The sequence below is a fragment of the Diadema antillarum genome, unplaced genomic scaffold (assembly GCF_040938485.1).
Source record: "Diadema antillarum isolate AM-2024a unplaced genomic scaffold, OU_Dant_1.0 scf00000042, whole genome shotgun sequence".
Lineage (NCBI taxonomy): Eukaryota > Metazoa > Echinodermata > Echinoidea > Diadematoida > Diadematidae > Diadema > Diadema antillarum.
In genome coordinates, this window is record NW_027270931.1 from 1383030 (window position 1) to 1407090 (window position 24061).

Below are 24061 nucleotides of genomic sequence, written 5' to 3' on the forward strand. Positions count from 1 at the left end.
AGTGAGGGCTTCTAAAACCATCCGGCGGAGTTTTCAAGCTCGGGCAGCAACTTCCTTCGTATATCGTTCAGGTAAACCTCCATAAAAGGATTCAAATCTTCATGTAGCCTTCTTGTGTGGTTCTGTAGTGTCATCATACGACCTTCTTCTAGTCATCGTATCTGTTTCGGCTGTTGATTGGTTTTTGACCACGTTTGGGGTCAACTTCTTACGAAATTGAAAATTCAATATTCATGTCGCCAAACGACAGAGGGCGCATTCATCAGTTTTGCCGTTTTTGTGTAATAGGTGCTTTGAAATCAAAACGTTCCAGCGCTCGATATCTGATCAAACTACACGTAATAAACTACACAGCCCCAATCAATTCATTCATATATTCTTTCATTTTTTCCAATTGACTCGCGGATAACTTCGATAGACTTTTCTCCCGTCAGATCGGCAACGCTTTCTCTCATTGTATCCTCATCGTTCGACGAGGGAACGACCAGGTGTCTGAAAACCGGCTCGTCGATCTGCACGCATTTCGTCATCAAGACGTCGACCACGTCGTCCACGGAAAAGCCGGTGGATCCCAACAATGAGTCGTAAAAGCCTCTTAGTTGACGTCTATCGATGTCGTGAATGGTGTCGTCATTACTCTGGGCTGCTAGTTGAGACAAAGCCCATCTAACTAGTCCCGTTTCCACCTTAGCAGGCTCGAACAGGCACACCCTAAAAATAAATTAACAATCTAATACGGTTTTAAACTGAACATACTGCTATATTACAAGTAACACAGTTGCGAACATGCACTAAATCGCACAAGATTGATCAACGGTCAAACAACGTTCCCTAGAAAGAGACCATGCCATGCCATGTCTAAGAGAAAATTAATTTCATTTCATTCCTTTTCATCTCATCTCATCTCATTTCATTTACCTAGCTAGATATAATTAATACCTTTTCCAACAATTATTCAATTGCAAATATATATACATGTATATATATGCACTCATAATTACATAAAACCAGCACAACATTGCAATCGATGAAAATACTGTGAATTGAAATAAAAAATTGATGGTTCAATAATCAGAATTGAATATGTTGATAACTAAACAAAATATGAATGAAACAAATAACTAAAGAGATGAACGAATAAATCTGAATAATTACTTTACAGATACTGCCCAAAGTCATCTTAGTGAAGCTTAGTGCTTCTGTGACAGACCATGAATCAAAGGAAAAAAAATTAAAGAATCCTGAATACAAGGGTAAATGTTGATACAATAATAAATCCAGAAATACATAGACAAAGACTACATGTTCAAAGCCACAAGAGCTTTAGAACAATCAATGGGACTCTATTAGCGAACGGAACTATTTCACAGTGCATTCAAAACTGTGTATTCATTTTATCCATTTACTGTAATTTGTAAATAAGAAATATGTAGATTATATACAGAATATAAGTGCATATCATATCGGTATTGCAAGACACAATAAACGGGATTTATAACTATGCATCTAAAACAGCTACCCTCTGTAAACCCTCCCCCCCCCCCACCAAAAAAAAGGCCAAAAATCAAGGGTATATGACTGTGCAAGCGATAGGGAGAAATACTTTAAAAAGTGTAAGGAATGATTATTTTTTTTTCCTTAAAAAATAATGTGGATTTTCTTAAATGTCATCTTCATGTTGTTGTAAAATTCTTGTTGACGGTTCCTGGATTTAACAAAAACTTTACACAAATTCAGTATCGCTGTCCGTCTATATTCATAAATTTAGGTATTTAATTATTTGGGCAAAAATACCCTACGACGATTTGTGTGGATTAAAATTACTTTAAGAGAAAACCATTGCTATTATCTTTACCTGATGTTGAATGACTTCACAGTGGAGAGCAGTGACTCAAAAAATCCCTCCAAGGCAAATTTGGAGGCGCAGTAGAAGTCGTGGTAAGGTATACCTTCAATTTAATGAAACAGTTCAATGTTGTGCCATTGAATGGAGTGGTTTAATTTTATATCACACATATATACATGATGATATAAATATGATATTATATACATATCATGTTTAAGTTCACTTAAATGAGGCAGTACAGTGTAATGCCATTGGCTGAAGGTAGTTTACCTTCGCTGCAGGTAATTCACGTTAAAAGTTTTTTCGTATTCATAGCCTCCAAAAGTAGTTACAACAATATACTTTTGAACGACGTTGGAAGGTGACTGAAGTCATCTTCAAACGTCATTTTTTTTTATTTGGTAATACTCATTAAAGGTCATGTTTACCATTGGGAACAGTCATTTCAAAAATATTTAAGATATGACATTTAATGCATATGTGTAGCTCTGTTGGGGGTTAGGATCACTGGAGGAGTTTTACCTTTACTAGGTGGCCCCCTCTGCCCCCTGGGAGTCCTAGACTGGTCTCCCCATATCCAGCACCATGAGTAGCGCAATACATGGGACCTAGTCCCAAAAAACACCAGCTTCCCTCATGGTGAAGACCGACCATGTGCCTGTACGAGGCGCCCCTACCACGGCTGAACATGGCGGATCTACGGAAGACAACCCCAATAAAAAGCATGCCACTCTGGGCTGGTGGAACCCTCAATCCTGAACACCTTGGTTGAAAATCTACCTCAGGAGAAGGTAACCTCTGACTTCAAAACCCGGGCAGGTGGAACTCGTTAGCCTTGGCAGGCCATCCACCTAGGGACTTTGCTCACCTGAACCAGTTAACCAAGCCTGTTTGGGCGGACCAGGCGGAAGAAATGTTGTGTTTCAACCGCTGTGAACGCGACTCAGCAAAAGCACTGTGGAGCGCGAAGGGCAAGTCAGAGCACGAAAGAAGACCTGGCCATCCACTGCAGCCAACGAAGCCCCCAGACGTAACGGTATATTCGTGCCACTGGAACGTGACTTCTGAGGCCGAGAGAGTGGGTTTGCTCCAGTGCAACAGTTCTCCCACTTAAAACCCATTCAAGCACAGGCTACGTTGTGCTCTCTACGTCCCACGTAACCCAACTTCTGTAAAAGTCCTGCGGCGATGGAGGAGCGGTGAAGCAACAGGTGGAGGTGACCACTGGCAGTTGTAGTCGCAATCCCACACGTAGGCGGTTCTGGACAAGTGGTCGCTCTTCTATGTACCCAGGGCAGCAGAGAAGTTCGGCAGCATCCAGGGTGACTGAGCAGCCCTCTTTAGGATAGCACTGCTCACCCTAGTAAGGGAGGGGCCTAAAAAAGGTGGCCTAAACATTGCCTGCCCTACTGCATCTGGTCAGTTTACCGCGGCTGACAGGATCATCCAACTCAGCGGTCGAAATCAAATAAGGAAACAAACAGAAAGAAAAACAAAACTGCTTTTGGGAGCATGGAATGTCCGTACCCTCATGGACAGAGATGATGCAGCAAGGCTGCAACGGAGAACAGCCCTAGTTGCCAAAGAGTTGTCACGCTACAACATTGATATTGCTGCCCTCAGTGAAACTCGGATTGCAGAGGACGGCTCAATCACAGAACCTACCACTGGCTACACCTTTTTCTGGAAAGGCAAAGCCAAAAAGGAAGACAGGATCCATGGAGTTGGCCTGGCTATAAAGACCAGTCTGATGAGACAAATTTCAGACCTACCCACTGGCATCAGTGAATGGCTTATGACATTACGCCTGCCCCTCAGTCATAAGCGACATGCAACAATCATTTAGTGCATATGCTCCAACGCTAACAAGTTCAGAAGAAGCAATCGAAGAGTTTTATGCCGACCTCAGTTCCATACTCAATACGATCCCGGCCACTGACAAAATCATCCTTCTAGGAGACTTCAACGCTCGAGTAGGCAGCGACCATGGTCGATGGGACAGGGTTCTTGGTAGACATGGTGTTGGCAACATGAACAACAACGGCCTCCTGCTGTTGAGTAAGTGTGCTGAGGTTGACCTCGTCATTACAAACACAGTGTTCAGATTGGCAAACAAGTACAAGACTACCTGGATGCATCCCAGATCAAAACAATGGCACCTGATGGACTATATCATTGTTCGACAGAGAGATCTCCGGGACGTCTATGTTACCAGGGTCATGCGAGGAGCTGAATGATGGACAGATCACAGACTTGTCCGCACCACCATGAACTTGCACATCGCTCCCCATCACCATAGACGACAAAAGCTTGTTCGTACTGCCTTCAACACAGCCAGACTCAAGCATCCTTTCGTCCTGCAGAAGTTCCAATCTAGGCTCAATGAAAAGCTGTCTTCCACTGGACCATTGAATGGAGACCCAATGCAAAAGTGGAACAAGTTGAAAGAAGTGCTGACCGACGCTGCCAAGCTAGAGCTTGGCCTCAAGAAGCGACACCACAAGGAATGGTTTGATGAGAACAATGCTGCCATCGATGAGCTGCTTGCCGAAAAGAAGAAGGCTTTCATGGAATGGCAGAACGACAATGACTCCATCTCTAAGAGGAACAGATTCAGGTCGTTACAGAAAAAGGCCCAACAAAAACTGCGCAAAATGCAAGATCAATGGTGGGAGAAAAAAGCTGAAGAGATCCATAGTTTTGCTGACTCGAACCAATCTAAAGAGTTCTTCAGCTAAATCAAAGCAGTCTTTGGCCCTGTAAAATCAGGCTCCTGTCCATTGCTTTCAGCAGATGGAAACACCTTGATCAGGGACATGGCTGGCATAAATGAGAGATGGAAGAAACACTTCAGTCAACTCCTGATCACTCGTCTGCAGTTGAACAAGCCGCACTTGATCAGGTCCCACAGCAAACAGTGAAAGAGGAACTTGATGTTCCCCCATCAATAGCCGAAGTCAAGAAAGCCATCAAACAGATGAAGCCAGGAAAGGCATCTGGCCACGGCGGTATTCCTGCAGAGGTGTACAAGGCACTCAGCGACCAGGCCTTTGAGGCATTCTACTATGTTCTTACCAGTATCTGGAATGAAGAAAAAATGCCAGCTGACTTGCGTGATGCCACTATAGTTGCCTTATTCAAAAACAAAGGCTCAAGAGCAGACTGTGGAAACTACAGAGGCATATCCCTCTTGTCCATTGCCATAAAAATTCTTGCCCGTGTCATTCTGAATAGGCTGATCTCCACAGTTGCAGAGAAAAACCTCCCTGAGACTCAGTGTGGTTTTCGACGCAATCGTAGTATAGTCGACATGGTCTTTGTTATGAGACATGTCCAGGAAAAGTGCATCGAGCAGAACATGAACCTCTATGCTGCCTTCATAGATCTATCAAAGGCAATCGACAGTGTGAACAGGGAAGCTCTCTGGACAATTCTAAGAAAACTTGGCTGTCCAGCAAAGTTCACTACACTCATTAGACTGTTCCATGAAAATATGACTGGTCAGGTTCTGTCAAACGGTAAACCATCCGAAAAATTTGCCATCTCCAATGGTGTAAAGCAAGGTTGTGTGCTCGCCCCTGTGTTGTTGTGCAACCTCTTCTTCGCACAAGTCCTGTTCCACGCTGTCAGAGACCTTGACCTCGGCATCTACATCAGGTACAGATTAGATGAGTCGATGTTGGATCTGCGACGCCTTGCAGCAAAGACAAAGGTGCTGGAAAGGCTCATTCTTGAAGCTCTGTTCGCAAATGATTGTGCTCTGATGGCACAGGGAGAGAATCACCTACAGCTGATCGTCAACAAGTTCTCTGAAGCGTCGAAGATGTTTGGCCTTACAGTCAGTCTCAGAAAGACAGAAGTCCTCCTCCAGCCAGCACCGAACAGTGCACCCTGCCAGCCAAGCATCACTGTTAATGGCACACATCTTAAGAATGTCAAAAGCTTCAAACACCTGGGCAGTACGCTCTCCAGTGACGGTACTCTTGACAATGAAATAGCAGCAAGAATACAGATGGCCAGCTTGGCACTTGGAAGACTACGCACGAAAGTCCTACAACACAAAAACGTTCGCCTTCAACCAAACTCAAGGTGTACAACGCAGTTGTCCTGTCATCTCTGCTCTTCGGCTGCGAAACATGGACCCTGTACCGCAGGCATACCAAAAAGCTGGAACCGTTCCACATGCGCTCTCTGCGGTCCATTATGCATATTCGATGGCAAGATCGCATCACAAACCAAGAGGTCTTGGACAGAGCCAGGACATCAAGCATTGAAACCAAAATCCTCCAAGCTCAACTTCGATGGTCCGGTCATGTCATCCGCATGGAAGAGTCAATAATCCCTCGTCAGCTCCTCTATAGCGAGCTGTCACAGGGCTATCGCAATCAAGGCCGTCCCAAGAAACGTTATAAAGACAATCTCAAGGCCAACCTCAAATGGGCGCATTTACAACCCCGTGAACTTGAGACAGCTGCTGTAGACAGATATCGATGGCGAGCCTTAACAAAGAAGGCTGTAACTGCCTTTGAAGTTAACCGCCGCCAACGCCTTGCAGCTGCTCGGGAGAGACGGCATCAAGCTGCATCTACCTGTGTCCCACCGTCTGGCATTCCATGTCCCACCTGTAACCGCATGTGTGCCTCCAGTTTTGGACTACGCAGTCACATGCGAACACATCAACGAGGGCGCAACACCTAGTCTTCCTCGGACTTCGAGAGACAACCAAGAGGAGAAGAGTAGCTCTGTTGTACCACAAAACATCCAATCAAATAAGATTTCCGCGATAAAGCCTAACGTTATTTCAAGATATCTGTATTCTTCTCAATAAATCGTAACAGCTGTAGACAGTTTAATCTGAAAGCATTTTTATTATAACTGTTGTTCACATTTTGTATATTTAACAATACCTAACATTGATTTTACCGATTCAATCTTTTGTTTTTTACAGTGGTTGTTTCGTTCCCTATCTCACATTTAAACTATTTTAAAGCACTAATGCTGGGTTTTTATTTCATCTGCAAATAGTAAATTTGCCTTTAAACTCTCAAAAGATATGAAACAAATTTTTTTTTGTGTTATTTTGCAAGAAGATCCACTTCCATAATTGACCTATCGATGAAACACCGTAACTGTAGATTGATTTCACATTCGAAATTTCAGCGAATTCCACCTTTATTGAACTAGTGCGAAAATGAAAAAAAAACAACAACAACAAAACAAGACAAAACACACGAATATTTCAATGTCTGCAAACAGGCAGACAAGCAATGAAATATTGGAACTGTAGTATAGGCACTGGTAGGTATTTTTTTTTATTTCAAGGAATATGTTTGTTAATGCGTGCTTCGTTTTTGATCACCTATTTTGAGAGATTGGTGCTGAGTGTATCTACGAGAGTGTAACTGTATTTCCCTACCTTGCTTTCCCGCTATACTCGAGAAACTGATGATTTTTCCCGCCTTTTTCTGCTTCATGTGAGGAAGTACCGCCTGACTGAGTCGAATAGTCCCGATAGTGTTCACGTTAAAAAGGTGCTCGATACCGGCGCGTGATACACGTTCTGCGACGTCCACGACAGCAATTCCCGCTACGTTGACTGAAGAATTTTATTTGAAAAAAAAAAAAAATCTTCACTTGACATATGAATATTATGACTAATGTACTGCTCTTGCACTCCATGCGTCCACATACTGCCTTTCAACGTAAAAAGCAATTGGATTTCATTGCGTCATTGCTTACTTTATATTTATCAAAAACAAACAATATAACCTCATTTAATATGTCATGCACTTGTTGATCAACAGGCTTTGGTCGTGGCAAATGAATTTGGCGATGGACAAAAATTGGGTGGTTAAAAGCGAATATTTTGATAAACGGAATTCAGACGGTAAAAACAAAATACACCCGATCAAGGTACATCACCACATTTCATCGGTGAATTATAGAGGCTCATCATCTGTCGTAAGAGAGAAAAATGGTATGAGCCTGATTCAATGAGTAATGAATTCCACATCACATTTAATTAACTTTACAAAATAGGGCAAAATCCGAAACAAAATGCTAAAAATGTAACTTCTTTAGGTATTGACAATTCTACACTCACAGTTAAGTAAAGCACACAACCTTGGTGCAATCATTGGAGCAACATCAGTTGAGTTACAGCCATTCGGAAAAATTGGACAGATTTGATATACAATTATGACGATGTACAATATACAATGATGTCTAGAATTGTATTGCCTTTGTCTTCGACTCGGGCAAAACAATTCTAGTTCAGGCAATAAGAATAATCTTGTATACCCCCTGTGGCATATTTATATCTTAACATATTATATTAATTCATTATAAACATATTATTGCATATCAAAGTGCAATGCACATTACATTTTGAAATTGTCGTAATGTCAAGCTCAAAAGGAATAAAAGAACATTTGAAGAATGTTTGAAAAAAGAAATGACATTAACAGTGATGAGCAGAGTCCCTTTTGCAATGTGTTCCATACTGGGCAAAACTTGACAGGCGTCTGGACATAATATAGGCCCGCATTCTGCTAAAAAGCGGGTCTAGAGTGGGTTCAAACCTTGGTTTACAGTAGAATACGGTCCAGGGGGCTTTCCAGAGTAACAAAAATGGCCGGCCAGGAGACAATAACTGAAGGGGAGTGAATTTCACTTTTGATAGGAGCTGATTGTTTGCTGATCTGTCATGGTAGTTCAAAACGACTAGAACAAAACTGCGAAAGATTGAAGGCAGCAAACTTACGCTGGCTGAATTAATCAGGTTGACTGGCAATGTCTCGTAAATATCAATTGCAGCCGTGATCAAACGAATCGAGATCTCTGGAAATTTTTGTTACAGATATCATCGCTTCTTTCGTTATCAAATTGGTACTTTTGACTGACTCTCATCACAATTCGATGTGTTCTAGAGAAAGCTTGAATTAGCTGAACGCTTTAAATCTGCACAAATTAATAATGAAGAAGAAATCCACATAAATTTGGCTGTGTGAGACAAAAAATAATCATTGTCTGCAATCTTTTATAGGTTTATAGGTCATGGAAAAATCAGTTAAAAAAGAAATTATTCAATGAACTATATGAGACATTGACAGTTGCATTGAACAATAGGGATAACATATGACTGGTAAACTGCTGTTTGGTCTTATAGCATTGTGAGGAGGTGTTTTGGCTTGGGTTGTACTGTAAGTGCGCGCCTGTGTGTGTGTGTGTGTGTGTGTGACTGAAATTGTGGCAAAATCATCATGACCAGAAGGTATACACAGGATGGAGCCGAGTACTTGATATCTGTAGTGGAAATGCCGAGAGAAGCCCGCAACTGCGCTGAACACGCCCTCTACGGGCATAACGCACTAATCCTAACAGCAGTAAACGCAATAAATGGAACGCCAAAGCATTGATGAATAGAAAAACTTAAACCTTTTGTTCGTTTTCCAGGGGACAAAATACTATAATCTTTTAACTGCATTTTTAAGTTGACCTTTTTCAGAAGAGTAGGCCTACACTTGCTGACTTACGCAGTAAAACAGTTGCTGAGACCAGAGAGTACTCACTGAGAATATCGATGCTACCATGAGTTTTAATGACGTCATCGACTACTCGTGTGATGTCTTCATCCTTGGTGATGTCCATCTCCTTGATGAAGAGTGTCTTGTCAATAGCGTCCCCAACGGCGGCAACTAACTCGGTCTTTTCTGCCATGGCAATGACGGTAGCGATGACAAGGTAGTGTTGATCGGGGTCTTGTGCGAGACGTCGAGCAGCACAGAGCCCGATACCCGACGAACATCCAGTCATGAGTACTACTCGAGGAGCCATGGTAACCACACGAATTTATCCCAGCTCCTTGTACTGAGAATAGGGGAAAATACACCTGAATAGACAATTTTTATTGTGGAATGATTCTTCATGAAAAGGCGAGATGTCAAAAATGATTCTAAATGGCGTTTGATTTCAACATATCACATTGTACATAAACGATTTCACTTCAATTCTTAAGGCAATGCCGGGTAGGTTTAGGGCTGCAGTAATCCCACTTTTTTTTTTTTACACCCGTACATAGGAGTACTACAAAAATAAGAATGAAACTTTTGGTGTCTTTTTTATCTTATTTATTCATTCATTTGTTTGTTTGTTTGTTTGTGAGCTCATGAAGCCAGATAGTGCCCCCAACACTTTTGAAAACGTGGCGCCGGCAATGAGATTAACTTTGTTTTCCAAGTTTTTAGTTTCCATGTATTGTACGTTTCTTATTCTTATCCTTCTCGTCCTCTCTCTCTCTCTTTTGTAGAGTCTTAAAGCGTAGGCTTACTACTACTATACTGCTATTACCACTAGTACTACTAATTTACTACTACTTCTACTACTACTACTACTACTACTACAACAACAACAACAACAACTACTACTACTACTACTATTACTACTATTACTACTACTACTACAACTACTACTGCTACTACTACTACAACAACAACAACTACTACTACTACTACTACTACTACTCCTACTACTATAGTGTATTACTATTATTACTACTGCTATACTACACTAGGCCTACTACTATACCACCACTACTGCTACGTCGTAATAGTAATATCGCTATTTCTCCTCCTTGGATGATGTCTTTCAATTTGATGCAAGTACTGATTTATTATTCTATTTTACACGTTTTACACGTCGAACAAATGCAAACATGTTGAACACGAGCAACTCAAAGTCCATTACTTCATGTTGTATCTCCTGTGTTTGATTTTTACACGTAGACTAGCTGAAAACAATGATGAGAAAAAGAACGAGTTCGTTAATCCGAAAATTAAATGAGGTTCGTTATTCCGAATCACATACATAAATTCCCTGTACACCTGGATGTCCGACATTTCGAAAATGAAACAGGGTTGGTCAATTCGAATATTTGTGGCGTCATTGTGGTAGTCACTAACCCGAAAATGGAATAAAGGTGCGTATAGAAACGAACCTTCACTGCAAAAAGTCCGGTGTTAAATATGAAACACCGAGCTGCTGTTAAATTTCCGGTGCTCATTCATGGTGTTAGATTAACACCTCCGGGTGTCATTTCAAAATTTAAGATTTTTTTTGAATAGTTTCTTAGTTACTGCACTTCTTGTTAATTTTGAACTTCAACAAGACGATAAGGAATTTTCCGATAAAGTACTTGATTTTTGAAAAAAAAAATGTGTAAACACATTTACACCACAGCAACACCAGTTGGTGTGGTCCCCTATTGAAGCTGGACGGGTGTTATACCATTGAAATTAACACCACCAATATCAAATCAATACCATGCGGTGTCATTATTGAATTAACTCTAGAGCAGTGTCAAAAATATCACCAGCCACAGCATCAAATTAACACCACAAATTGCCAGGCGAACACTTTTTAACACCGTCAGAATACATTTTCAACACCTGTGGGTGTGGTCCTCTATTGAAGTTTGATCGGTGTTAGATTTAACACCCATGGTGTTAAATCTAACACCGATGTTTTACAGTGTTGGAACCTTATTTCGTTTTCGGATAAACCAACCTTTGGAATAAAGAAGCTTTTTGACATTTTCAGATTAACGAAACCTTTGCAACAAGGAAATTCATGAATATCAAACTGCAACCACATAAATACTGCGCAAACCAATGTATTATCACCTGTTGCCGATAGTCGAGAATCCAACCGTGGGATGTAGAGGGCAGTGCGATCAGTGCTCTGTCGGTGTGCCTTCACCAGTGAGACGAACATGTTTCCGGCAAAATCACTATCTAATTTCAGCCGACTTTAATAACCTCTTGTCAACTAAACATTGCGATAGCCAGATAGGGGATGGTTAAAGTCTATGTATACTGAGGACACATGACATTTTTTTTTTCAACCTGCCATAATTATAGGACTCCTCGCTATTTGTTTTGTTGTGTTTTTTTTTTTTTGTCATGTAAAATCGTGAAATCATAATTATACCTGTATATGCGTGAATACATTGTAAGAATAAATGACAATCTGCAAGGTGATTTTTTTCATAATTATCTAAAATCAGACTTTGAACTGTGAAATGTAATCATTCAGACAAGCAATTATGACATCACAGAGCAATTATTGTGACATCGCGCCCTCCATCAAAGTCACTCATGTAGGATTCCTCCGCAACATCGCGTCTAACCCATGACCTCTTGCCTCACATCCCTTACTTTTGTTTGACCTTTTTTTTAATCCCATATATAAAACAATTATGCTCTGCCTAATTTCGAGTTATATACTAGTTAAAACTCTGAGCCTTGGTGCCTCCAAATATACTATTCACTTGAATGGCAAAGTATATTTGTATACAGACAATGAATAAAAACATTGTTGTAAAAAAATGCAGCATCAAACGGCAAAATATGTTTTCTGGGGTTCAAAGAGCTTCTTTTTGACGAAGGAGTTCCGAATTTCAATTACAGGCAGGTGGTTGTATCATAAAAGAACCAAAGCTTTAAGTTTTAGGAAGAATTCTCTCATAAGAACCCCTTATCACATATGCTTATAGGAACGAATCTGTCACGAGTCATAGGGTCACTCACGGGAAAAATAAAATTCACGGATAACAACAATGCTGACTGGTCGATCAGAGACTTGAAGCGTAGTCTACTTAATGTTAAAAGGTGAACAATGTCGTTAATAGATGGAAAATATTTACAGAGTAAATACTGTGATAAGTGCTATCTATAATAAGCGAGTCGTCCATACACATTGGGATTGATAAAGAGTTTTATCTGCGAGCATTCTCAAGTGTAAGTTTAATCAACAGGAACACTAGAGCTGACCCCTAAATGACATACCACAAACGTCTATCACCTCTCCTTAAACAAGAGTGACCCCGTCCTGTACAGAGTGAATGTTTTTAAGGTTATATTGCCAGTGATTAAGCGATCTTTGAACTACAATGGCGAGGAACCAACTCCTACGCTTACTCTTTACCTTATAATGTACACATATCCCGACGTGATAAAGATAGTTCACAGTTTATAATTCATGAACTGACGTATCCTCATAAAACGTCGCAAAAACATAGAAGTGGGACTTTGTGCACTGTAAACTGTGGCTTTATCGCGTGTGCATCTTTGCTCAACTTCAGGAAAGTGTGACGCCTAGAAAAAGTCGTTATACTGCTGTCACTGTCCCTGTAAATGGAGCGAAGAAAAGGAAATATCGGGTCATTCGGAAGGCCATCGTACGACCTTTGATGGAGTCTCTCGTGCTACAGAAGAAACTTCCTGAGCGATGGGTGGTATAGAAGGCTTAACGGTGCACCACGTATTCTTCCTATATAGGGTATGTGTTTGGCCCTGAAAAGGGCCTATCCAGTCCCGACGTTTCGGCAAGCATGTTCTCGCCGTTCTCAAGGGAGTATATTCTCAAAGAATACGTGGTGCACCGTTAAGCCTTCTACCACCCAACGTTCTACCGCCACGGAAGCCTTCAAAGATGTCTTCCTAAAGCGATGGCAAAATCTTGGTGTATTGTGTTTACTTCGTGTGCCCTAATACGGATCATAAAGTTTCACATCTTCATGTAGTCTGCGTGTGGGTACGAGTGCCATCGTCTGACTCTCTGTAGTCCTATCGCACCTGCTTCGGCTGCTGATTGGCTTTTGAGGCACTTTCAAGGCAAAATTTCCCAGTTCAGTTTAATTAAGTTTCATTTATTTAAATTTCTGTCCAACAAAGAGTAAAACAAAAATACAAAGTATGCATTACACATTAACATTGTGTGATCAGCGTGAAAAAATACATAATGTAATGTAAATCGTAAAGTATATGTAGGATGTAATGAGAGTGACACAATGTTTACAACTACTGTAAGTAAAATAACTGAGAACTTTAAGAGGTTGACAGAAAAGTAAGTATAGAGCAAAAGTGTGGGCCTCTAAACAGCTAGGTTTGTAATACGTGGACCACTCAAAAACTTATGTCATTAAATTATATCATTAAAAACAGTAATCATTAAGTCCAAAAAAGAGCAAATTCAGACTAATCTTACAGTGTTACAACTATTCGCTGAGTTGTGTGTACCCAACTAAAGAATGATGGAGAAGAATAAATAGCAAAGAATAGCAAATACATACACACATGCGCATACGATTGCCCACTCATGTGAGAAAAAAAAAGAAAACCAAGAAAACAACCCCCCAAAAACAAACAATTCAGATACATACACTAAAGATGCAACATCGTATAAGGAAGATAACACAATAACATTACAAAACAACAAAGTACAAGAAGACAGAGGACAGAGAAGAATTAAGAAAAAGAGGGGTCTGCATAATAGAATACGACACTAAGTCGTCAGGACAGGTGAATGCATGAACGTTATTATTACATTAAAAATCATCTATTACTATCTATCAGAAGCAGATGTTCTCGTAGTTTATATCTAAATGCAATGATTTTACAAGCTTCTTTTAAACTGTTATCAAGGGTATATCCAAGTTTGGGTCCAGTATAAACGAATGTTCTGAATAGTAGAAGAAGGAATTCATTTCATTGTCAAGTGGAGTATTTCCCACGTGACTATTTCGATGAAATAAATCGTGAAATACTTCACACGACATTGAAGATTCAACAGTCTTACTGCCACCTTGTTATGTTGTGTTAATTTCAAGACAGTGTAACACCATCGTACCTGTTGCAGGAGTATAAAAACGAGCTGTAAATAGAATATTGCAAGCATTTCAACGCGGGAATGCATAGACGAGAGTTATGTGTATAGGAAATATAACAGGAATGTCCGTAATTTTTAGTTAGCTTCACACAAGTAATGTTAACTTTTAAAGAGGACAGAGTAAATCAAACAGTTTGTTTTATAGACGTGTGAGACGTTACCGTGTTAGCATTAGGGATTTATGGGAATCTTGTTTTGGCATGGATTTATTTCGTTGTAGGTCCATGGTTTTATCAAATGTTTTTATTTTGCAAGTCAAACACTGCCAGCCGAATGTACTGATTGCGTTGTAAGAAGTAAAAAGACAACATGTTCACAGATGATGGAAAATGTTACAGTTAAAAGTGAAGGAGTCTTTCATTAAACAGATTACTCTGACAGATTGTACATTTATCATGCTGCATGAAATTTGAGGTATTGTGAGATTATCATGTAGGCCTATATTTGTTTTCCTCCTCTCGTTGACAAATTAACCACTCAATCATAACAATAACAATAATGAATTGACAAATCACGTGTGCCTATAAGTCCGGGCATTTTGATGATGATCAGACTACGTTTTATTGATAGACTTTCAATTATTTTTTTTTCTTGTAGCGATATAGATTCTTTGACATGGAAAGGGTTCCTATATCTGACCTAAAACTAACAAGCTACTCAGCCCCAATCAACTTTCGCAGTGCGGCGATAGACTTTTCTCCCGTCAGGTCGGCAACGGCTTCTCCAATAGCCTCCTTGTCCTCCGCGGAAACGACCAGGTGTCTGAAAACCGGGTCGTCGACCTCAATGCATTTCGTCATCAAGACGTCGACCACGTCGTCTGCAGAAAGGGCTGGAAACCCTGACGCTATTTCATAAATGACTTTTAGTTGACGTCTATCGATTTCGTGAATGGTATCGTCATTAATCAGGGCATTGTACTCCGACAAACCCGATGGCAGCATTCTAGTTTTTACTAGAGTAGGTTCAATCAAGCACACCCTACAGAGAAAAATAAACAAAACATGCATTTTCAAAGTAAGCATGCTCACATGCTGCCACTATAAATCCATATGATGACAAGAACAAACACGTATATAAACCGCACAATACAAGGCGTTCGCTGGTGTAAGAGGCACAATTTTGAGTATTTCGTAATACACGTAGTCCATTACTACAACTCTAAGAAAAAAAAATGAAACAAATCTGGAATCGAGGGGTAAAACTTGATTTAATAGTTTATTCACAAATAGTAAATCCAGATTTAACGTTTCTAAGTATTAAAAAATGAGATTTCTCAACCAAATACGTATTTTCTCTAAAAAAGGTGAATTTAATTTCAACTGTACTAAATACAACAATGTTATTACTAGACAGTAGATAAGTTCTTGGAAAATCTGAGTATCCGATCAAAAGTTATGAATTGTAAAGTTTCTGAGTGGTCCATATCATAGCTTGATAAGATTAGGATAACATGTACAATAATACTGATGTCATGCGATTTCATTTTTCTAGTATAATGACACCGCAATTTACTAATAATCTGTCAAAAACCAGGGAGGATATTACCCATACCCATATTTCAGTAAACAAATAGGAGGAATTAGTGCTTTCAATACAAAAAGAAGGAATTCTCTTTCTTCTTTACATCGTTGTCTAACTGTGACATCATGAATTGTTGTAAGCTTCTTAATGGCGGTGCATGGAATTAATTACGCCTTTAGAAAATCCCCCTGATTCTCATCAAACTGCACGAGTCTGCTAATAGGAAGAGCTTATTACCTCCACCAAGGGAGGAGGTTATGTTTTCGTTACCGTTGGTTCGTTCGTTAGTTAGTTCGTTAGTTCGTTTGTCCGTGTGCAAAATAACTCAAAGAGTGGTGAACGGATTGGGATGAAACTTGTTATTTCTGCCGTCCTATAATTACATAAATCCACAATAGTGTAAATCAAATAGTTAAGGTAAATCAACACTACACTAACCTGATGTTGAATGACTGGACAGTGGAGAGCAGTGATTCAAAGAATCCTTCTAAAGCAAACTTGGAGGCACTGTAGAAGTCGGAGTAAGGAAAACCTGCAATTCGATGGACATTGCTTGTATATAATTTATGATATTTGTGTAAACACCTCCAACACACATAATGTGTGTGTGTGTGTATGTGTGTGTGTGCGCGTGTTAAGGTCACAAAACATTACCCATCAATCACGACACAACAGAGTGCAGTGTGTGATCATGCATTTTGCTAAGATGAGGTTTTGATTGATGAATATTTCATCATGTCGTGTCATAGCAATTATACTATCAGGCAGTTTTTTTTATTGAATATCTATGCACTGGAGATGTTGAAATATAGTTTTGAAGGACTTAAAGTATAAACTGAATAGAAAAGACGACAAAAGTATAAACACGGTGTACCAAATAGAAATATAAAGTATTTCGGGGTTTGGAATTTTGCGACATTTGCCCTTTACTGAACTAAATTTTGATTCACGAATGATGAATGAGAAAACTAGGGTATTTTTGAGATGTTGATATCTGACGGGAAGTACGAAGATAGTGATTTAAAGCCTATAGTTTTCACAAATTAACTTGTCAATGGAATATATGCTAAGCGCCTATGATGAGCAGCCTCGCCGCCTCATTTGTCTTTCAAATATTTTTCAAAGATGTGTATTGAGGATTTTAAACCTTATAACAATTTGCTTTGTAATTAGTGAGGCTTCTAGAAAGTTGGGATGTGTTCACTCAATCCTAAACCAGGGTTTCTACAAATGTACGAGTAATAATGAATTAAGGAAGCAGGTCTCTTGCCGAAGCCCTGTCATATTCACTGTAACCCATGCATTAATCTATTGCAACAACTACCCAGGTTACCTATCAGATATCGTATTTAACTCGGAATTGTACTCTTACATTCAAAATAATGTTTGGAAGGATCTGCCTCGGTCTCTCTGTGTGATTTCACGTATGATCATACTCCTACCAGAAGTTCAAGATCCTCTTCGAGATCTCACTGTTTTCTCCAAACATAAGTACACGAGTTTATTGATAAGGTTTATTTCATGGTTCCTCCGCAGAACGATATGGAACAGTTAGTAAGACTGTACGCATATTTGTTGAGTGAATTTAAGAAAGCTGCGAAACCTTTAAAGTTTCCCTGTTTATAAAGGTGCTTGCTATTTACGACGAAAACTGTATGTGAACCTATTTACCCACCAATTTGTTATTTGTACTCTTTAGCGCAAGGGAACTGAAGAGAAATACGCTGTTATTATTGTTATTGGTTTGTATTATTGTTATTTTTGTGATTATCATTATCACTGTCAGATTTACTACTCTTTCCTTTAGCAGTAGATCCCCATCTCGTCTCATTATGCAAGATTTTGAGGAATTGGACTAAAATTTAGATCAAACCTTGATGGTCATCAATGTACAATTTGGCAAAGGTCGTTTCTTGCGGTGGAAAGGGGCAATTATCTAAGCGAGATGAAGGAGACAAAATGGAGACTTGACGAATAATTACAGTTAGGTTCACGGTAAGGATAATAGTCTGTCATAATCGCAGACGTTCATAAATGATTATAATGAAGAGATGACATGTTTGAAACGCTGATCTTTGGCAATATTTCCAGCAGGAATCTGCATTCCCGTACCTTGCTTTCCCGCTATACTCGAGAAACTGATGATTTTTCCCGCCTTTTTCTGCTTCATGTGAGGAAGTACCGTCTGAGTGAGTCGGATCGTGCCGATAGTGTTCACGTTAAAGATGCTCTCGATTGCGGTACGTGACGCGCGTTCTGGGAGAAATATGGCTGGAACTCCCGCTATGTTGACTGAAGAGAGATCAATAAGTGCGAACGAGATAAACTATGTAAACTATTTAAACTAAGTATCCTATCTACGACAAAACTTTGCAATCTCACTTTGTCCACAAAACTCACCAATATATTGCTGGTATATTCTTAATAACATCATTATCATCTTTCGACTTGTAAATGAATCCACCGCAACACAAACAAATACCACTTAACTTGTTGATCAGCAAGTTTTGGACGTGGAATATGAACCTGACGATGGACAGAATTTTGAAAGTCAGAAACAAACGTGTTGATGGACAGAATTCGCACGGTTAGGAAGAAAGTAAAAACATTATTGCCAAAAATCCAAGGGTGATAAATATAAAAAAGCGCATTCTATTTTCTTAAAAGAATTAAAAAAAAAACACGTTCAAAAGTCAGCTTCATGTTGTCATGATAATTTCTCGATTGACATGATCGGCAAAATATTGTACGAGCCTAATCCAGACTCATTGTGCAATTTCACATCACGTTCAGTTGATTTCAATTATGAACAGGGTGAAATCAGAAACAGAGTGTCAGAAATTCAATTAATATCTCAATAACAAAAAAAGGACAAAAGACGGCTCGGCTACAGGGAGAGCTAATATCACTTTTGAAATTTTGATATAGCGCCCGAATACTGGTTGATCTGTCATGGTTGGTAACAACCCCCCCCCCCCCCAAAAAAAAAAAGAAAAAAAAAAAGAAAACAAGACACTACGACATTCCGAAGTCGGCAAAATGGCGCTGGGTGAATAAAGCAGACTGCCTGACTGTACTGCTGGTACAATCTTACCAATCAAGACAAAAATTTGTTACAGATATCATTATCTTTTATCATTAAATTGGCATCTCTGATTAATATTGCAAATCAAATATCAATTTTGAGCAAGTTAACAGTACTGTTTAAATGCTTTAAATCCTCCCAAATCATTTTTTTTACAGATTTGCAAATCTCTGAGACAAAAACGAAAACTGCAATCTTTTGTTTAGAGTGCGCTGCTTACGGAGGAATCAGTTGAATGGGACTTCCACTGCAGTTGTCCCTAATTTTCAGGAAACAGCACTTAAACAGTCAATATTAATATGCATGCAGTGAACTGATGATGTCGTACCCTCACAATTTGTCATAATTTGTACATAGAATTTTGAAATCTAACTGATCGTTTTTCCTGAGGGTATTCAACCAGAAATAACAACATGTCTTACACTCTGATAACAGAAAAATGTGCAATTTCGTCATTTTTTGACGATCGATGGGAAAATGTGGGAGGAGGGGGAAGTTTCGGTGACAAATATAATTACCTGTAAACTGCAGACCAAGGTTGACCGTATCGAGGGTAAACTGGTCCTGCAGTGACAGAAACTACCGAGTCCAGAAAGTACTCACTGAGAATATCGATGCGTCCATGGGTTTTTATGACGTCATCAACTACTCGTGTGATGTCTTCATCCTTGGTGATGTCCATCTCCTTGATAAAGATTGTCTTATCAGTAGCGTCCCCAACGGCGGCAACTAACTCTGCTTTTTCTGCCATGGCAATGACGGTAGCGATGACAAGGTAGCGTTGATCGGGGTCTTGTGCGAGACGTCGAGCCGTAGAGAGCCCGATACCTGACGAACATCCAGTCACAAGTACTACTTGAGGAGTCATGGTGACCACACGAAGTTCATTCAATTCTTTTGAATAAACAGAATGCATGGGAACGCTAAGTGTTGTCGGGGAGTCGTTCATGTAAAGGTGAAATGTCCTTTTCACATGTATTATTGCTTTTGCCCCTTTTCCATACTACTTTTCTTCTCCTCCTCATCTTCATATCCTTTTCATAATCTTCTCTTTATTCGCCTTCTGATATGTCCTCGTAGTTTAAATATACCACAAAGACTATCGTTTCTGTTCTATTCTCTGACAATTGGAGCGTCGTTGCAGTCATACGTTTCTGTTTATTCCCCCATTTTTCCTGCGTTGTTTAGTCTTCACTTCCTGCGTCCGTTCGCTTCTCAGTTACTACATCTGTAATACACTTCACAACAATGCCGACATCAAGAATGCGAGCAATTCAAAGTCCATTACTGGTTGGCAATGGAAACTCCTTATATCAATGCAAATCTGCAAGGACTACAACACGTCAAAAGAACAGAGCAACATCCACATATTAACTTATTCCAGGGAGGTGAGAGGGTCACCTCCCTGCTTATTCTTACCTGTTTCATGGAATCCACCGCTGTGATGTTGGAAGGCAGTACGATTTTATGTCTGCTACGTTTGTTGAGCCTTTGACAGTAAGACGATCGGATTTTTGTTTTTTGCCAACTTCATCAACCATGGGGCCATGAATCAACCCAAGGTCAATGTTCAGCACCCGCCGCACACTATACGATCTGATCAGTCGTACGACCTTTACACCGGAGATGTGACATCACCAGTCTTGCCAGTTTCAGTCGTACGACTGGGTCTGATGGCACGAATACGTAATAATAAAGAGAAAGAGAGAGAGAGAGAGAGAGAGAGAGAGAGGGCGAGAGAGAGAGAGAGAGAGAGAGAGAGAGAGAGGGCGCGAGAGAGAGGGAGAGAGAGAAGGACGAAAATACAATTTACATAGTGTCTGTGTGTGTGCGGTTGCGTATGTGTGCGCGTGTTCGTGTAAAGCAAACAAGTCAGGAGCCCAGATGGCAAACAAAATGACCTCAGATAAAAACCTACACCAAAAGAGGGGGTCAACTGTGGAAAGGCGGAATTGTTCATATATATATATATATATATATATATATATATTTATTTATTTATTTATAGTGACAGCAATGGACTTGACCAGGACATGGTGGAGCGGTGCAAGGACAATAATCATATATATATATATATATATATATATATATATATATATATATATGTATGTATATAATATATATAAGAAGAATGAGTCTAAAATACGCCATCTGTAGATCCAACAAGAAGGTTTTTATTCTCAAAATTTTCAACCCGCCTTGGGCCTTCGTCAGTGTAGTGTATACTAGTACAATAATAAGAAAGTCTTTACAAACATGAATCATCATAACATCATAACAATACTCTGCAGAGCTTTGCAGAGCATTGTTATGATGTTATGTTGTTACGGGTTGAAAACGAGGCGGATTGAAAATTTTGTGAATGAAAACCTTCTTGTTGAATCTACATATGGCGTATTTGAGACTCATTCTTCTTATAATTACAACAATCGAAGTCCAACACGTGGAAAATTCCAAGATGATTTATATATATATATATATATATATATATATATATATATATATATATAGAAAAGATGCTCTCATATTTCTTTAGAAGTAACACTTTCCGTTTCTTTACTCCTGAATCTATCACTTATTTCCTTCATGTAAATAGTTACCAAAATACTTTGTATGAAATCAGAATCAGATTGATTGCTTGAAAATTGGATCATCTTTGCGAGTATCAGGTGTCTGTTTTAACAACAAGTCTGGAAGACGTTTGGTAGCAGGAATAACTATTCCATTATGACATCTTGAACACTGAGGGATATTTGCTCGTATTTATTTCTTTATCTATTTGAAATCATGTAATCTGCGTAAATCGCGAAACAAAATATAGAAATTTACTAATTTGAGACTGAAAGAGTGATTATTACCTGCTACAAGTGCAGTTGCCAATTATATAAAGTACTTTTAATGAAGGAACAGGATACTTTTAGAATGAATTATGTCACTAAAACAACGGTATTATATGACCGAACAAGGCCAAAGATGAAAGAGAGGTTTTCATACTAGTTTAAAATCTACTAACAATAAATAAAGCAATTCTATATTATAGTGAAAAGAACGGTGCGGCATCAAACGGCAAAATGTCTTTTTTGGCATGGGTGCATGGATTTCATTCAACTGACTTTTTACGAAGGAGTTCCGAATTTCAATTACAGGCAAGAGCCTGTTATCAAAGAAGGACATATATGTACAAAGGTCTACAGTCTTTGGAACACTTCTCTAACAAGTAATTATAGGAATGAGTCTATATCACGAGTGATAGGTTCACTCAGGAGAACGATGGAATGCACGGATAACACCAATGCTGACTGGTCCATCAGAGACGCGAAGCAAGTCTACTTAATGTTACAAGGCAGACATTGCCGTTGGTAGCTGCAGAAGATTTACCGTGTAATCAAAAGGCAATTTCAATGATAACTGAACACTCATCACACATTGGAATCATTAGACAGTTTTTATCTCTGAGTAATCTCAACTCTAAGTTAAAAAAGGAACACTTATAGAGCTGACCCCTAAATGTCACACCACAAACGTCTTTTAGCTTTACGAGAGTGACCCCGTCCCGAACACAGTGAATGTTTGAAAGTAGAGCAATCTTTTCAATTGCAATGGTGAATAACCAACCCCTACGTTTATTTTTTATCCTAAATTTCTACAAATATTCCAACGTGATAAAGGGAGTTCATAGATAGTTCATGAACTGGCATATCCTGATAAAACGACAATGCTTCCGGAATTTATGGGCAAGCAAGTTTGGCATGGACCTTGTTCGTTGAAGGTTCATTGTTATGGTAAGTGCTTCATTTTATTATTCAAATAGGCCCTACTGCTAGCTAAGTGTAGTGATTACTTTCGCCGTAAAACTTGCGGATTAAAAAGGTACCCGAAGAACATAATGCGGATGAAGGAGAGTACAAGTTGGAATCGAAGGAGAATATTTCATCAAAACCGGACCACAATAGGAAGAACGACAAAACGACAAGCAGTTATTAAAGATTGTCACTTTATTAGGTCTTTCAACCAGCACTTTTGACACCTTAATGCCTGCAACACACAGCTTGATACCTGTTTATACTTATCGGTCATCCGCACGAAGTTACGCAATCCTGTGATTCTGAAATAGGACTGATGTGCAGCGTTAAAAATAACAGATACTCAGCGCATTATGTTTGAGAAACAAAGGCAAGGGTATGAAAGTCTTTTATGAAGAAGTGTATTTTTTTAAAAGAAAATGTTCGTTTATCCGCAAACGAAATAACCTTTGTCGTTTCAAATTTTCGTTAATCCGACATGAAAACAAGGTGGGTATACGAACGAACTATCGGAATGACGAACTTGATTTCGTTTTCAGATTATCGTATCTTCGGAATAGCGCTTCTTTTTTGGGGGGTCATTTTCAGAATAACAAACCATCGGAATAACGAAAGTAACCGTCAGGTGGCTGAACACCAGGTCGTCGACCTCTTTTGTCATCAACTCGTCGACCGCCTTGATCGGCTCTCATGGTGGGAAACGTAGAGATGACTTAGGACAGAAATCGGAGTTGACTTCAGTCTGACTATCAATAGAAAATGAGGCCTTCGAGAGGAAACGCCAGAATCCACACGATCCCTTGATAGTTAGAATATTCTGTCGAATGAAGAGTTACAACTTTGCTGCATCCGTTGGAGAATGACTTTCGACACGGTAGACACCCTTAACCCTGTTTAATAATGACCATGCAAAATCTTTATTGAAAATTTACCTTACTTGCATGGGGAAGATTTACTTCAATACTTGACCATTGATTATCTATTCCGTGTGTTTTTCTATTCTTTAGGGAGAGGAGAAAATCGAAGGTTCTAAAACATATCACTCAATCAAATGTATTCACAATAATGCATGGACCA

General features: G+C 39.4%; 2 protein-coding genes across 2 annotated transcripts; both read right to left on the minus strand.

Annotated features, from left to right (window-relative positions):
- Window positions 1-365: 365 nt before the first annotated feature.
- LOC139712785 (retinol dehydrogenase 8-like) lies at window positions 366-9682 on the minus strand. Its single transcript, XM_071624580.1, has 4 exons — window positions 9418-9682; window positions 7263-7442; window positions 1856-1949; window positions 366-711 (listed from the first exon to the last, which is right to left on the minus strand). The coding sequence occupies exons 1-4, from the start codon at window positions 9680-9682 to the stop codon at window positions 366-368; spliced, it is 885 nt and encodes a 294-aa protein (XP_071480681.1).
- Window positions 9683-15225: 5543 nt separating this feature from the next.
- Window positions 15226-20049, minus strand: LOC139712796 (retinol dehydrogenase 8-like). Its single transcript, XM_071624591.1, has 4 exons — window positions 19785-20049; window positions 18209-18388; window positions 16535-16628; window positions 15226-15553 (listed from the first exon to the last, which is right to left on the minus strand). Exons 1-4 carry the CDS (start codon window positions 20047-20049, stop codon window positions 15226-15228), a joined length of 867 nt encoding a protein of 288 aa, XP_071480692.1.
- Window positions 20050-24061: the final 4012 nt, after the last annotated feature.